This window comes from Hydra vulgaris, chromosome 04 (assembly GCF_038396675.1).
Source record: "Hydra vulgaris chromosome 04, alternate assembly HydraT2T_AEP".
In the NCBI taxonomy this organism is placed as follows: domain Eukaryota; kingdom Metazoa; phylum Cnidaria; class Hydrozoa; order Anthoathecata; family Hydridae; genus Hydra; species Hydra vulgaris.
This window is the reverse complement of record NC_088923.1, coordinates 29,427,820-29,441,279: the sequence shown is the minus strand read 5'-3', so window position 1 is coordinate 29,441,279 and position 13,460 is coordinate 29,427,820. Positions and strand designations below refer to the sequence as shown.

The following is a 13,460-nucleotide window of genomic DNA, read 5'->3' as shown; positions in this document are numbered from 1 at the left end:
ACTTTTTACCTATTTAACTAAGCATCCCAATAATAGGCTACTTTGAGCACCCCAGGCTACTTTACCCTTTGTCGTATAAAATCATAATTTTTTAAGTTCAGTTATCATAAATATATATTAAATCCAATACTAAAAATTAAATATTTTAAGACGTTTTTAAAGACAAAAAGAAACAATAATATGAGGGGGAAAAAAATCGCTAGCTTGTTTTTCATCGGGTGACAAAAAAATTTTTTATATTAATGGGATTCTTTTGTTTGTTTAAGGTATGCAAAAAAAATTTTGGTCGAATCGAAAACCCTACAGAAAAACGTTAAAGCTGAAGAAACGATTTGTTTTTTTCTCTCAGTAAAAACGGTGTTATTGATTTTTTTAAAATAAAATTTACCATTTAAGATTTTTAAACAGTTTATTGAAACCTAATTGAAATTGAATAATTATTTAAAGCTTTTTAAACAATTATTTATATTTGTTAAAAGTTTGCAAAAACACAAAAACATTTTAGACATTTTTCTTTGATGCTTTTTACCTGATGCGCGGAACAAGCTCTTTTTTTGTCCCATTTGATTTTGGAAAATTGTGTATCGCTATGTGTAGTGCTTTGTACATTTAAATTTCATATTTTCATTCTCAATATTTTGAATTCTAAATTTTTAACAATCTTTTAAGAAAGAAATTACCTAGGACTAAAACAATTAAAACTACTTAAACATGGGATAAATTTTTTATTTTAAAATAATTTTATATTAAAAAATGCATTTAGAGCACTTAAAATTTAAACAAATCAAAAATGTTTACATTTTTAGTTTTTTAAATTTTAAGAATTCAAACAGAACTTTAAAAAGTCAAAAATAAATAAGCTGACAATTTTTTAAAACTGAACTGCTTTTGCATAATGGTCTAACCTGTGGTATTGCATAATGGTCTAATGTGTGCTCTTGCATAATGGTCTAACCTGTCAGGTGGATTAATTAAGGATTTGTTTAATTAAATAAAATAAAGACATAAATTGATGAAAAAAAGTTATGCTAAGCAGATTTGTTAACAAGGCCAAAAATAGCAAGGCCAAGGTCAAGGCCACATGTTACAAGGCCTAGGCCAAAAGTTACAAGGACAAGTACAAGGCCACATGTTACAAAGCCAAGGCCAAAAATAAGAGTTTCAAGGCCAAGGCCTACATAAACATTTTCAAGACCAAAGACTTAAATTTTTGCCTTATGTTAAGGCCAATTATTAATAAAACTGTAAGTATTGCTGTGACAATAAAACTACATTTTGTGAAATTAGACCAAGGTTATGGGCAGAATTCAACGAAGTCAAAAAGAAAATATACTTTTTTTAAGGTCAAGGCCAAAACAATCAAGGCCAAGGCCAAAAGTTTCAAGGCCAAGGCCTTAACTTTTGGCCTTAAGGCACGGCCGAGGCCAAGGCCAAACAACTCAGATCCTAAGCAACCCTGGTCAAAACCATAACAAATCCTATATCAACATAACTCTATTTAGCTGGGCTACTTGACAAGGAATTAAAGTGAATGAAAAAGTAAATTTAATGTTTATTTTTGATAAAACATTGCTTTTTGTTTATTTATAATTTCAAACTTAAAAATTCATTCAATAAATAAAGTCCAAAAAATAAATCTTGACAGACAAGGCTGCTTAACTAATACAGCAGACTAAATCGGGATAAAAAAATTGCAACTAGTTTGTTCACTTGCCAAACAATATAAATAAATTAAATTTCAAACAAACTTTCAATATCAGCTATAAAAACTTTATAGAATTAAACACCACGTGCAAAACTACGTCTTTTTCCATATAGCCAACTTTTAACATGAGGAACTAAAAAACCTCCTAATAAAATTTGACATGGATGATAAATCAAAAGCGGTATGCAAAGAAATGGAAGGAAAGGATCATTCATATAGACTATTTTTAAAATAGGAATTCCAAGCGTTAAAGATTTATGAGTTGAACAAAACATAACAGCAACAACATCTTCTTTTGAAAAACTCAACTTTGTGCTTAAAACAAATATCACACGAAGCAATAATAACTGCATAGCTAAAATGAACATTATCACAAATAATAGATCTGAAAAGCCAAGTCCTTCCATATTACTTGAAAATGTGTCACAAAATGCTCCAAAAATAATAAGCAGCAACATAAAACTTCCAATTCCACTCAAAGGGGGCTTTTTTCTTTCAAGCCAACTTTTAACATAACCTCTAACCACTTGACCAAGTATAAGAGGAATAACAACAGTAATAGTTAGCTGTGTAACAATTTGCATTATGGGAATTGACCCAGAAACTCCTACAAATCCAAAGAGAGTTACAGGAGTTATAAATATACCAAGAAAACTTCCAAGTGCAGAATTGAATACAGCACTTGCTTCATTTCCTCCAATAGACTTTGTGATAATAACTGCTGATGAAACTGGAGGTGGCATGCAGCTGACAACAAGAATCCCTCGTAGAAGATACTCGTTTACGTTTGTTATTGATTTTAAAAACTCAACAATTAAATACATAAATACTGGTATAAAAAAAAAGGTAAATAGTTGAATCAACAAATGTATTTTGCAATTGAAGAATGCAGAACTTAGATCATCGGGTCTTAAAGACAATCCGCTATTAAAAAATATAACAATTACAGCTAGATATTTAATTGTAAACTGTGGATACAGTGGCCCATTGTTCACTCCGATCCATGGCATCTGGTGGGCCACAAAAATAAAGACAACAATTCCAATAAGGAACCAGTTTTTTAACACACTTCTTAATAACATTTTAATTTTTGTCATATTTTTAAAAACTAAGCGTCATTAATAGCCTAATAAGTGTCGGACCACACGAGATAATAGCAAATCAGAGAAAAGCAGGGGAAAGGGGGGGGGGGAGTAAATTATGTGAATATAAATTTTGGATCATGTTTTTAAAAAAACTAACTCCTGGTCAGGCTATTCTTATGAGATACATGCACAAAAAATAAGAATTTAAGTTTGATTCATTTTAGACGTTAAAAATTTGTGTAGTGAAGTGGGTTTAAAATGATTATACAGTCAAAAAAAAAAATTTTTTGAGCTCTAACTTTTTCTGCATACCAAAATTAGAAGCAAGGCTAAACTATGCTTAATTTAAAATGCTGAAATAAAAGTTTATTTACCTTTTTTATGCTGATTTAGCATTAAATGCAGAAAAATCAATTAAAAAGAAAACTACATTTTCTCAGCTTTTTAATTACAATACAAGCTAAAACCACACTGATGGATTATAGGGTAATAAACAAAACCTTACTAGAAAAACTTTAAATAATAGTTATTTTTAAAATGGTAGCTCTTCTAATTTTATAGGATATTTTAAATGCAAAAACTTTTGGTAAAATATAAATATATTCAAATGGAAACAAGTTTAAGGTTAGTTCTAGAATTTTAGAACTACCTCTAGAACTATGTAGCAAAACCTTTCTAGAAAGGTATTACAGTTCTATATATAAAGAAACAACCCTGAAATTTTAAAGTTAATTGCATATCTGGTTAAAAAATATGAATTATTTGCTGTTCGCAGTCAGAAAAAAAAAATACGATTGAGAAATCAAGCTTCAAAGTTTAAAAGCAATATATTAATTTAAAATTTCATACACTTATTTTAACTAACAGCATTATCAGATGTACAACTTTGGTTTTTATGTAGTTTTGCAATTATATAAACCTAATAATAAAAACAACTATTTAAAATTTAGCTCTTAGATAAATATATCAATAAAAAGTTTGGTTGCTATGGGCGTAACTAAGTAAATTTCTTAACTCGTATCAATAAAATCAATTTTTTAACTATTTTTTGTTATTAAAGCCATATCATGTTATAAATGGTTGATAATACATTTAAATTTTATAAAAAGTTAGCTAATAAAATAAAAATTAATTTTTTAATGGAAATCACAAAGTTTTTACTATATAACCACCTTAACAATGTGCTGTGACAGCAAAAACGCAGATTAATATAGGATCTTTTACCTTTTATTATTACTATTTTTTTTATATAATTTAGTAGGTACATTTTAATTATTTTATCTAATTCTATGTGATTTTTTTATAGTTGACACATATGGTTGATACTAAGATAGCTCTATAATTAACTCATTTAAATCAACTGATACTTATCCTTCAAAATAAGTAATCGTTTTAAATATATAATGTAAAGTAAATAATGAATACACTACTCCAAACAAACAGCAAAAAAAATGAATTAAACTAACAAAAATACAAAGATGTTACTTTAATTTATTAATCTATCCAATTTCTTTAACAAAAACCACGCTTAGATTGTATGGACATTGCGTTAATATCCAGTTTTTTATCTGTATTTTAATTTTCTAATTGAATTTCTTTAAAGATGAAGAGATTTTGCATTCCTTTGGAACTAGTTTCTAAATTTTAGACCCGAAGTAAGACAGATGTTCCAAACCTAACTTTGTTGACGAATATTGTTTTTCGTTTTTCGTTGTTACAAACGTGGTTTTTTTGTATTTTTGGTTTGTTTCAAGAAAATTAAAAACAACATTCATAAATTTTGGTGCAATACGAAATCTTACTTTAAAAATCTCAGTAGATAAATATTGTTTAGAATTACAAAATGAGAATTTCAAATCAAGATTCACAGTCTCTCGAAAGAGTCATTACATAGCACAGTGGGCCAAAAAAATTTTTTTTTGCCAAAAAACCCAAAAAGGTCAAATCTTCTAAACTTTTTTTTAATTTTATTATTGAAACATAGGTGCTTTACTCTACTCAAAAATGTATCCGTTTAATTACTAGAGATGAAGGCAAGCTTGCTAGAACCATTCATAATGGCTTTAAAATTGTCAAATTTTCGCAAATTTTTTTTTTCAAAAATATTAATATTAAAATTAAATTGTTTTTAACACACAAAAAAATAAAGAGAAAGAAAATAGAATCAAAAGAGAATGTATGGTAGCAACAGCTATTTTGATAGCTTCATTGTTAATGGTTTTAAATTGAGATATTTTAAGTCAAAGTCTTTTTGAATTAAGAGATTTCAAAAATGTTTAAAATAAAAATATAAAACACCTAAAATATCTCAGGGATCCGCTTTATAACATTATTTAGCTTCTTACAGTAAAACATATGAGTGGGCTGTATGAAAAGTTTGATGATATAAACATATGAGTGCGCTGTATGAAAAGTTTGATGTTTTAAATTCAAAAGGTATCAGTTTCCGTTAATCGAAAGACAGATACAATGCGATTCTTGAAAGTGCATTTCCTTTTTTGCTGGCGTATTTTCATAAAGAACTCACATACTTCAAAGAAAAGTTTGTTATTTAGTTTTATTCCAAAATGTTTAATATTTTTGTATGTTTTAAGAGTTAAATTTGAAATGGTAATTTATAGGTTACTTTGTTTGCTAATAATAAGGTGATATTTTTTAGCGTTTGCTTTCATAACAATATTTTAAAACCATAATTAAAATTGAAGTATTTGATAATGAGTAATTACCAAACGTCTTTTCTTGTACAATATAGAATATTGTCATCTGCATTTCCAGCAATGTAAACGTCGGGAAGAAAAAGAAATTAACTAAATATAAAATTATTAAATAAAAGTGGACCAAGAATTAAATCTTGCGAAACTCCATATGACATATCAGGGTAACAACTAAGTTCATCTTTTATTCTTACTCTCTATTTTCTATTTATTAGGGAGAAATACATAAACATTATACTGTTTGGGCTAAAACCATAAGTATCTAATTTAGTCACTAATAACACATGTGATATGCAATCAAAAGCTTTAGAGAGATCAGTTAGTATGTGCCAAAGCATCCGTATCTAGGGCATTTTCCTTTGTTTGGTCATTGCTATTAAAAAATGCGATAAGCCACTTTTTTGACGGTTTTATGTTGGAATGAAAGTTGTGCTTCTTATCATAATCTTAATGTGAATACTTGGATGCGCTTTCATATATTCAACTTTCTAACGAACCAATGATGAATTTTTCGATAATTTTAGGAATGGGTTTAATACACAACTGGAATGTAGTGTATTTATAATATGCGTTAAAAATATCGGCCACGAGTAAATATCGGATATACACTACCGTGCAAAAGTCTCCGCTCATGTGTAATATTTGCAAGGAACAGTAAATGCAATACATTTTAGGATGATTTTAAATATATAAAAAGAATAAAATGTTAATATAAAAAGTTGATGAGGCCAAATCATAATTTTGCATACTTTTTCCTTTTCTTTTTGTTTCAAATAATTTTGTTTACCTTTGTTTTGTTGAGTTCTGCTGCTAAAAACATGGCAGAAATTTTTCTATATGAATAACCTTTTTCACGTAAAATACATATAAAGTTCTTCAGTATTCTTTATTAAATTTAAAACTGCACAAAAGTTTTAACCAAAATATTTTTTGTAAGCTTAGGTTTCACAGTAGCATGATACTTTCCGGCATGGTAAGGATGTTTTCAGTAATTTTAATTGGTTGCTTTTAATAGACTTATGTTTATATTTATACTTGAAAATGGCATTAGTGTGCGCATTTAATGTCTTGAATTTAATAAATAATTTGAGAAATGGTGAAAGTAAAGAAAGAATATTGTGAAGAACTTTGTGGCAAAATATGTATTTTACGTGAAGAAGGTTATTCATATAGAAAAATTGCTTCCAGGTTAAAAATATCCGAATCAGGTGTGAGATATGCTCTACAACGATTGCATGATATTGGTTCCAACAGTGACAGATCACGTTCTGGAAGACCAAGAGTTACATCACGGCAAGAAGATACGTTTATTGTTGTGTCCAGCAAAAGAAATAGAAAAATTCCAGCCACAATTTTAACAGCAGAACTCAACAAAACAAGGGTAAAGCCAGTATCAACTGATACTGTAAAAAGAAGACTAAGATCAGTCAACTTAATTGGACGCGTTGCTGCACGTAAACCTTTGTTGAGGGCAGTAAATAAGAAGAAAAGATTGGAATGGGCAAAAATGCATAAAAATTGGGGATTAGAAGATTGGAAGAAAGTTCTATGGACAGACGAGAGTAGGTTCGAACTTTTTGGTACCCGACGTCGCGTGCATGTTAGGCGTTTACCTAATGAAAGAGTGCTTCCTCAATGTATACAAAGTACTGTAAAACATGGAGGTGGTAATATTTAGGGATGTTTTGGCAATGGGTTAACTGGAGATTTAGTTAAAATCACATCTACCATGGATAAACACATGTACCATAATATTTTGGTTAAGCACGCGATTCCATCTGGTATTCGTATAATTGGGAAAGGATTCATCATGCAGCAGGACAACGATCCAAAACATGCATCTGGATTATGCAAAAATTATTTGAAACTAAAGGAAAGGGGAAAAGTTTGCAAAATTATGACTTGGCCTCCTCAATCACCAGATCTATCACCCATCGAAAAGTTGTGGGATGAACTGGATCGGAAGATCAGAGAAGCAGGTGAAACATCTTTTATTAATCAGCAAATGCTATAGGAACGTTTGCAAAAAGCTTGGAATGAGATAAAAGCGGAAACCATGAATAAATTATTAGCCCGAATGCCAAGATTATGTGCTGCTGTTATACACTCCAAGGGGTCTCATATTGATGAAAATAAAATTTAACATTTACAACTTTGTATATTAACATTTTATTGATTTTATATATTTAAAATCATCCTAAAATGTATTGTATTTACTGTCTAATTCATTGTTGAATAAACAATTAAAAATAAACGCAATTTTCTTGCAAACTTTTGTTACTTTATTGAAATATTACAAATGAGCAAAGACTTTTGCACGGTAGTGTATAAATATAAATGAAAACGAAAAAATATCGGCCACATCTGATGTTGTAGAGTCATTTTGACTAAAAATATTTCAATTGGAGATGTGTTTAATTGGAAACACGGTTTCGCTGTCTCTGAAAAGGTTTTATTATCAGTTATATTTTTAGTTTAAAGATTATCAAAAGTTAAGTTTTTAGTTTTTTGGCCCCACGCAAATATTTCCTTGACCTCCCAGCCCCAAAGACTATAAACTTAATATGGAAATGTATTGATACGGAGGTGGGGAAGAGGGGGTAGAGGCGTAAGGGTTTTAACCTCCTTAAGAAAACCTTTTTATTTAAATTTAATCGGCAAATGTGTATCTGTAGTCGGATCTAAACAAGGAATTATTTTTTTCCCTTTCTTTTTTAGTCGTTAGTTGGTAAAAACCAAGTACGTCGCCCTCCTCCTCCTTTAAGATCTCTTTGGGACGGCTCTGTACACATGGTGGTAATGAAACGCCTTGTGCATTTAAATACTGATGTCAGAAATCCCTGAATTTTCCCTGTTTTCCATGATCTGGTAGACACCCTGCCACCATCTTAGTAATATCAAAATTGTTTTGGAACAAATTGAGAATATATATGAAGACTAAACGGGAAAAAAAAAGTATATATATATATATATATTATATATATTTGTTTGTTTATTCAGAAGTCTATAATATATATAATAATTTTAGTCCATGAAGAATAAAATATTTATAATATATTGATGAAGAGGTGCAGTACCGGGCACCTCCATGCTGACAAATATTGGACATGTGTTTATGCTTTTATTGTTAGTGCGTCGAATCGGCTTTTGAATGCGTCAGTTGAAAAGGAGTTAACAATGCTTGACGGTAAAGCATTATATGCGTTGACTACGCGGTTTGTGAAGAACTTTTCTCTTTCGACACAGTTTTTGACTAATGGCATAGTAAGTCTTAAGTTATTGCCACGAAGGTTTAAACTGGGAAAGAGTTTGCGCATAGACTTGAGGCACAACAAATTTAATTTTCTCAATACCATACATAATCTTATATTGCTGAATTAAATCTAACTCGTCTATCATCTAGTTTGGTTAGGCCTAGAATTGTAAGCCTTTCTTCATATGATTTATGTTTGATGTCTGTGATTAGCTTTGTCGCTCGCTTTTGAATGCTTTCGAGAGCCTTGATGTCTCTCTTTAGATGTGGTGACTACAATTGGATGGCAAATTTGAGGTGTAGTCTAACATACAATTTGTAAAAGACTTTTCAAACTATGAGATCTCTGCTTCAGAAAGATTTCTTAAGCCAACCAAGTACCTGGTTTACTCTTGCAGCCGCTACTTCAACTTGATGCTTGACATTAAAGTCTTCTGAAACAAGAACACCTAGATCTCGTTTGACTAAATTGTACCCAGTTATTATCTTATTCCTATCTGATCAGTCATTGTGTAGACGTTGACTAATTTGTTGGAGCAACCTACGTGCATGCATTTGCATTTGTCAGTTGAAAAGCATTCGCCACTTTTTGGATCGTTCTACTGCTTTTTCAATGTCTAGCTGGAGACTTGCTTTATCCTCCTTTGTTTTGATGATACTTTATATTTGCTACCGTCAGCACATATTTTGATGTGTTGAGCTATGTTGTCCGGTAGGTAATTTGTGTAGAGGATGAAGAGCAACGGTCCTAGCACCAATCCCTGAGGCACTCCACGAGTTACCTCTTTCCACTCATATTCAGCTGTGCCAACAACAACCTTTTGCTTTCAGTTTGCCAGCCAGTTTGATATCCACATAAACAGTGAACCGCATAAACCGTAAGCTCTTAGTTTATGCTAAAGTCTTTTGTGCGGGATTTTGTTAAAGACTTTTGCAAAGTCAGTGTATATCACGTCTATGGCATAGCCATGATGTACTGCGTCCGTGAGAATGTCGCGAGCTTCTAGTAGATTAGACACCCAGCCCCGCTCAGGTAAAAAACCGTATTGAGCTTTTGTGAATAGACCATTGTTATGCTTCATGATTTGCTTATGAATGAAGCCCTCCATTATCTTGGATGACACTGATGTTAAAGATATCGGTCTGTAGTTTGAACGCTTTCTTCTGCTACCGGTCTAGAAGATTGTTGTTATAATTAATTGTTTCCATAGATTGGGTTCTTTGCCTTTGGAGAGAGACTTGCGGTAGATCATTGCTAATGGCGCGGAGATCGCAGCAGCGCAAATATATATATATATATATATATATATATATATATATATATATATATGTATATATATATATATATATATATATATATATATATATATATATATATATATATATATATATATATATATATATATATATATATATATATATATATATGTATATATATATATATATATATATATATATATATATATATATATATATATATATATATATATATATATATATATATATATCTTAACCGAATTTAATATAGGAATACTTTCTAGAAAGGTTTACGAAAATGGTTAATCAATTCGAATCCACCTTGGAACTGAAAACTCGAATCGGAGAAGCTTGGAATGAAATATCTATAGAAATTATCCAAAATCTTGTGACTAGTATGTCAAGTCGCATATTTGAAGTCATTAAAATTTAAGGAAGTAATACTAAATGTTAAATGTGCGTAAAAACAAAATATTTTATATATTTTCTTGTATATAATGTAAATGAGGCTAACTCTATTTTCTCTACAAATTGAATACTTTTAATTTTTTATCCATTTGTAATTAATTAAACATACCAATTTATAAACTTTTTAATTTTGGTCGATGATAAAAAGGAATAAAGTAGATTTAATCATTGTTTCACTGCCATTTCTGTTAAATTAGAACGAAAAATAAAGGCCATCATAAAATCCTATTTACTGTTAGTGACGCATAATGCGATCACGGACCAAAATAAAATTGTAAACATAAAAATGGTAGCTGTTTAAATCGAGTCTATAAAGTAAATACTTTTAATAAGTTAATAAATAATAAGTTTTTTAGCCTGCCTATTTAGATTAATGTCCTAAAAATTTAGCATAAAAAATGTTTTTTGCTTCGATTTCAATATTTTTTGTCGTTATTCCGATTACTGCTTCATACCAAAGCGGTGAAAAGGTATTTTATTATTGTTTTTTATTTTAAAGCTAACGTTTTAGTTAATTTGCGCAAACGAACACACAGCAATAACAACAATAACAGCGTTGTTACTGATGTTGTTTTATAATGATACAATAAAACAATGATAATTTAGGTAGTTTATTAAATCCTGCAATGATAACTTAAGTAGTTAATTTGAGTTATCATTGAAAAATTAAATCAAAATTTTTAACAATTAATCACATAAAAACTTATATTAAACTTTCTTTTAAACTTGGCTGGAAAGCTCAGTTAAATGGCTCTTGAAAAACAAGATCAATGAATGAAGACTTTAGCTGATGATTCTTCTTGTGCTTTTTCTCATACATATTTTGAAGTTGTTGAACTATTAAAAAATTTTACAAATGCAACTCATAAATGTTTATCTCAAATACTATATTTAAGCATTGTAAAAGTAAGGTAAAGTTGTACTGAACATTTTTTTTTGAAAATCAAAAAGAATCAATAAGAATGCAATTGTTAAAACAAGGCAGAATGCCTTAGAAATAAAGTGTATATCCACAAACAGATAAATGTACAATTGCAGATAAGAACTAGGCCAACTAAGTTTATGTTAAATTAATGGAGGAGAGAAGAATGCAAGAAAACAAATCATAATTAAATATGTCAAATTTTAATTTTTCTACTTCAAGATCAATTTAGAAGCTGATCATATGGAGAAAAAACATCCCAGATATGCAGAATGAATTTCAGCTCAAGTTCATACGAAAAAAAAACACCTCGCTCAAGTGGGATGTTTTTAAGCTCATGTGATGTTTGTTTACAAATTATTATTTTTGTCAATTTTTAAGTTAAATAATAGAAAAGAAAGTTTAATAAAAACTATTTCGATTTACAATAAATAATTTGATAACTTTTCATTTTTACTATATGCATATTAAAACCTTGATAATATTTTGTGTTTTTCAAAATAAATATCATAAATAATTTATAATTAACAAACGAAAAAAAAACTTTTGTCTTGAAACTTTAGGACAAATATTAAAGTTTCAAAAACATACATAGTCAAACAAATTAAATTGAAAAATCTCAAGAATTTTCACCCCACCTAATTGGGATCCTGGTAGTTCATAGGAAAGATTTCACCTATAAGGGTTAATAATTTTACATACGAACACAATGTTAAAATTGTATGAGTTTTAAAGAAGAGGCAAGATCAGCGTAGTTTTTCTATCCCTGTCAGGCAGGATGATTTTTATCTATATGAACTACCTCTTAATTAAGATTTTTTTTTTTTATAACCCATGAATCTTGATATGATGCTGGTTGAAAGTAGCAAGACAACTTTTTTTTTTTGTTTTGATGTATATCAATAAAGTGGAACCATATTTTAATCCCCAAAATGGCTTGTAGGATGTGCAGTGCACACAGGAACAATTAAAAAAGCTAAAAAATAATAATTATGCAAAATTAGAAATAGCACATAATTAAAATGCGCAAAATTAAAATTCTCCTTAGAAATAAAATACTGTCTACTACACTGTAACACTTGAAAATTAAACATTTAATAGATGTTTATAAATATTTTTTTCTTGATGATTATGTAACAGTTGGCTTAACATAAGGGTTATCTTTCTTACCTTTTCTAAAAAATTGATCTTAACTTTTAAAAAGCAGAAAACTCTTCATATTTTTCTTCAAACAGCTGTAGACAATGAAATTAAGTATGAGAACCGGAATGAAGAAAGTATAAAAGTGAAAAACAAGATGAAGGAGAAATTAATATAATTGATCATGGCTTGTTTATTTATATAAATCAGACAAAGTATTTAGTTTTTGTTGTAAATTGTTTAGTAACATTACTTCTAGTTTATTGAAAACTAGAATAAATGACAAAAGACATGTGATACTAACTTTAAAAAGTCTTAAAAGCAGTGCAGAGCACATATGATTCATTTGGAAAATGAGTAGATTTGAAGAAAAGACTTAGTACATCTCGAAATATTGATTGTCTTACTGAAAAATGTACCTTACTGAAGTACAACATTGGGACTCGGTTATTAAGAGAATTATCAAAAATTTTGATGATGGTTTCTGAAAATATGACATTCCATTGATCATCAAACCAATTTTTTTCAGAAAATACATTCTTAAAAATTGTAGAACTTTACTTTTAAAGTTTGATCCAAATATGGTAAAACATTTAAACACGACAGTTGAAAATCCTAAATCAAACACATCATTTGGAAAGAATATTGCAGAGGAAATAATTAATTAGCAAAGTAACAGAAGATGAAATATATTGAAGTATTATTAAAAAAGGTAAGTATTTTTTCATTTTTGTAGATTTTACACCAGATAATAGTCACAAAGAGCAAATGTCTATTATTGTGTGTTATATTAACATTGCAAAACAAGTGGATAACCAGGTGATCAGTGTCGCAATTTAAGAAAGTTTCATAGGATTCATAAATGTATTAAATACTACTAGATTAGGACTTTTAGAATTTTTTGATATTTTGTCAT

General features: G+C 29.1%; 2 protein-coding genes across 2 annotated transcripts in view; one reads left to right on the top strand and one right to left on the bottom strand.

The window, feature by feature from the left end:
• Positions 1-1,532: 1,532 nt before the first annotated feature.
• Positions 1,533-2,836, bottom strand: LOC100205659 (sodium/bile acid cotransporter 7). The gene has a single exon (XM_065796009.1). The coding sequence runs from the start codon at positions 2,800-2,802 to the stop codon at positions 1,780-1,782; it is 1,023 nt and encodes a 340-aa protein (XP_065652081.1). The 5' UTR covers positions 2,803-2,836; the 3' UTR covers positions 1,533-1,779.
• A 7,816-nt stretch (positions 2,837-10,652) lies between these two features.
• LOC100210364 (transmembrane 9 superfamily member 1) overlaps positions 10,653-13,460 on the top strand; it is a 72,158-nt gene continuing 69,350 nt past the window's right edge. The window contains exon 1 of the mRNA XM_065796004.1: positions 10,653-10,952. Within this exon, the coding sequence (XP_065652076.1) occupies positions 10,881-10,952 (72 nt within the window). The 5' untranslated portion in view covers positions 10,653-10,880. The remainder of the gene's footprint in view (positions 10,953-13,460) is intronic.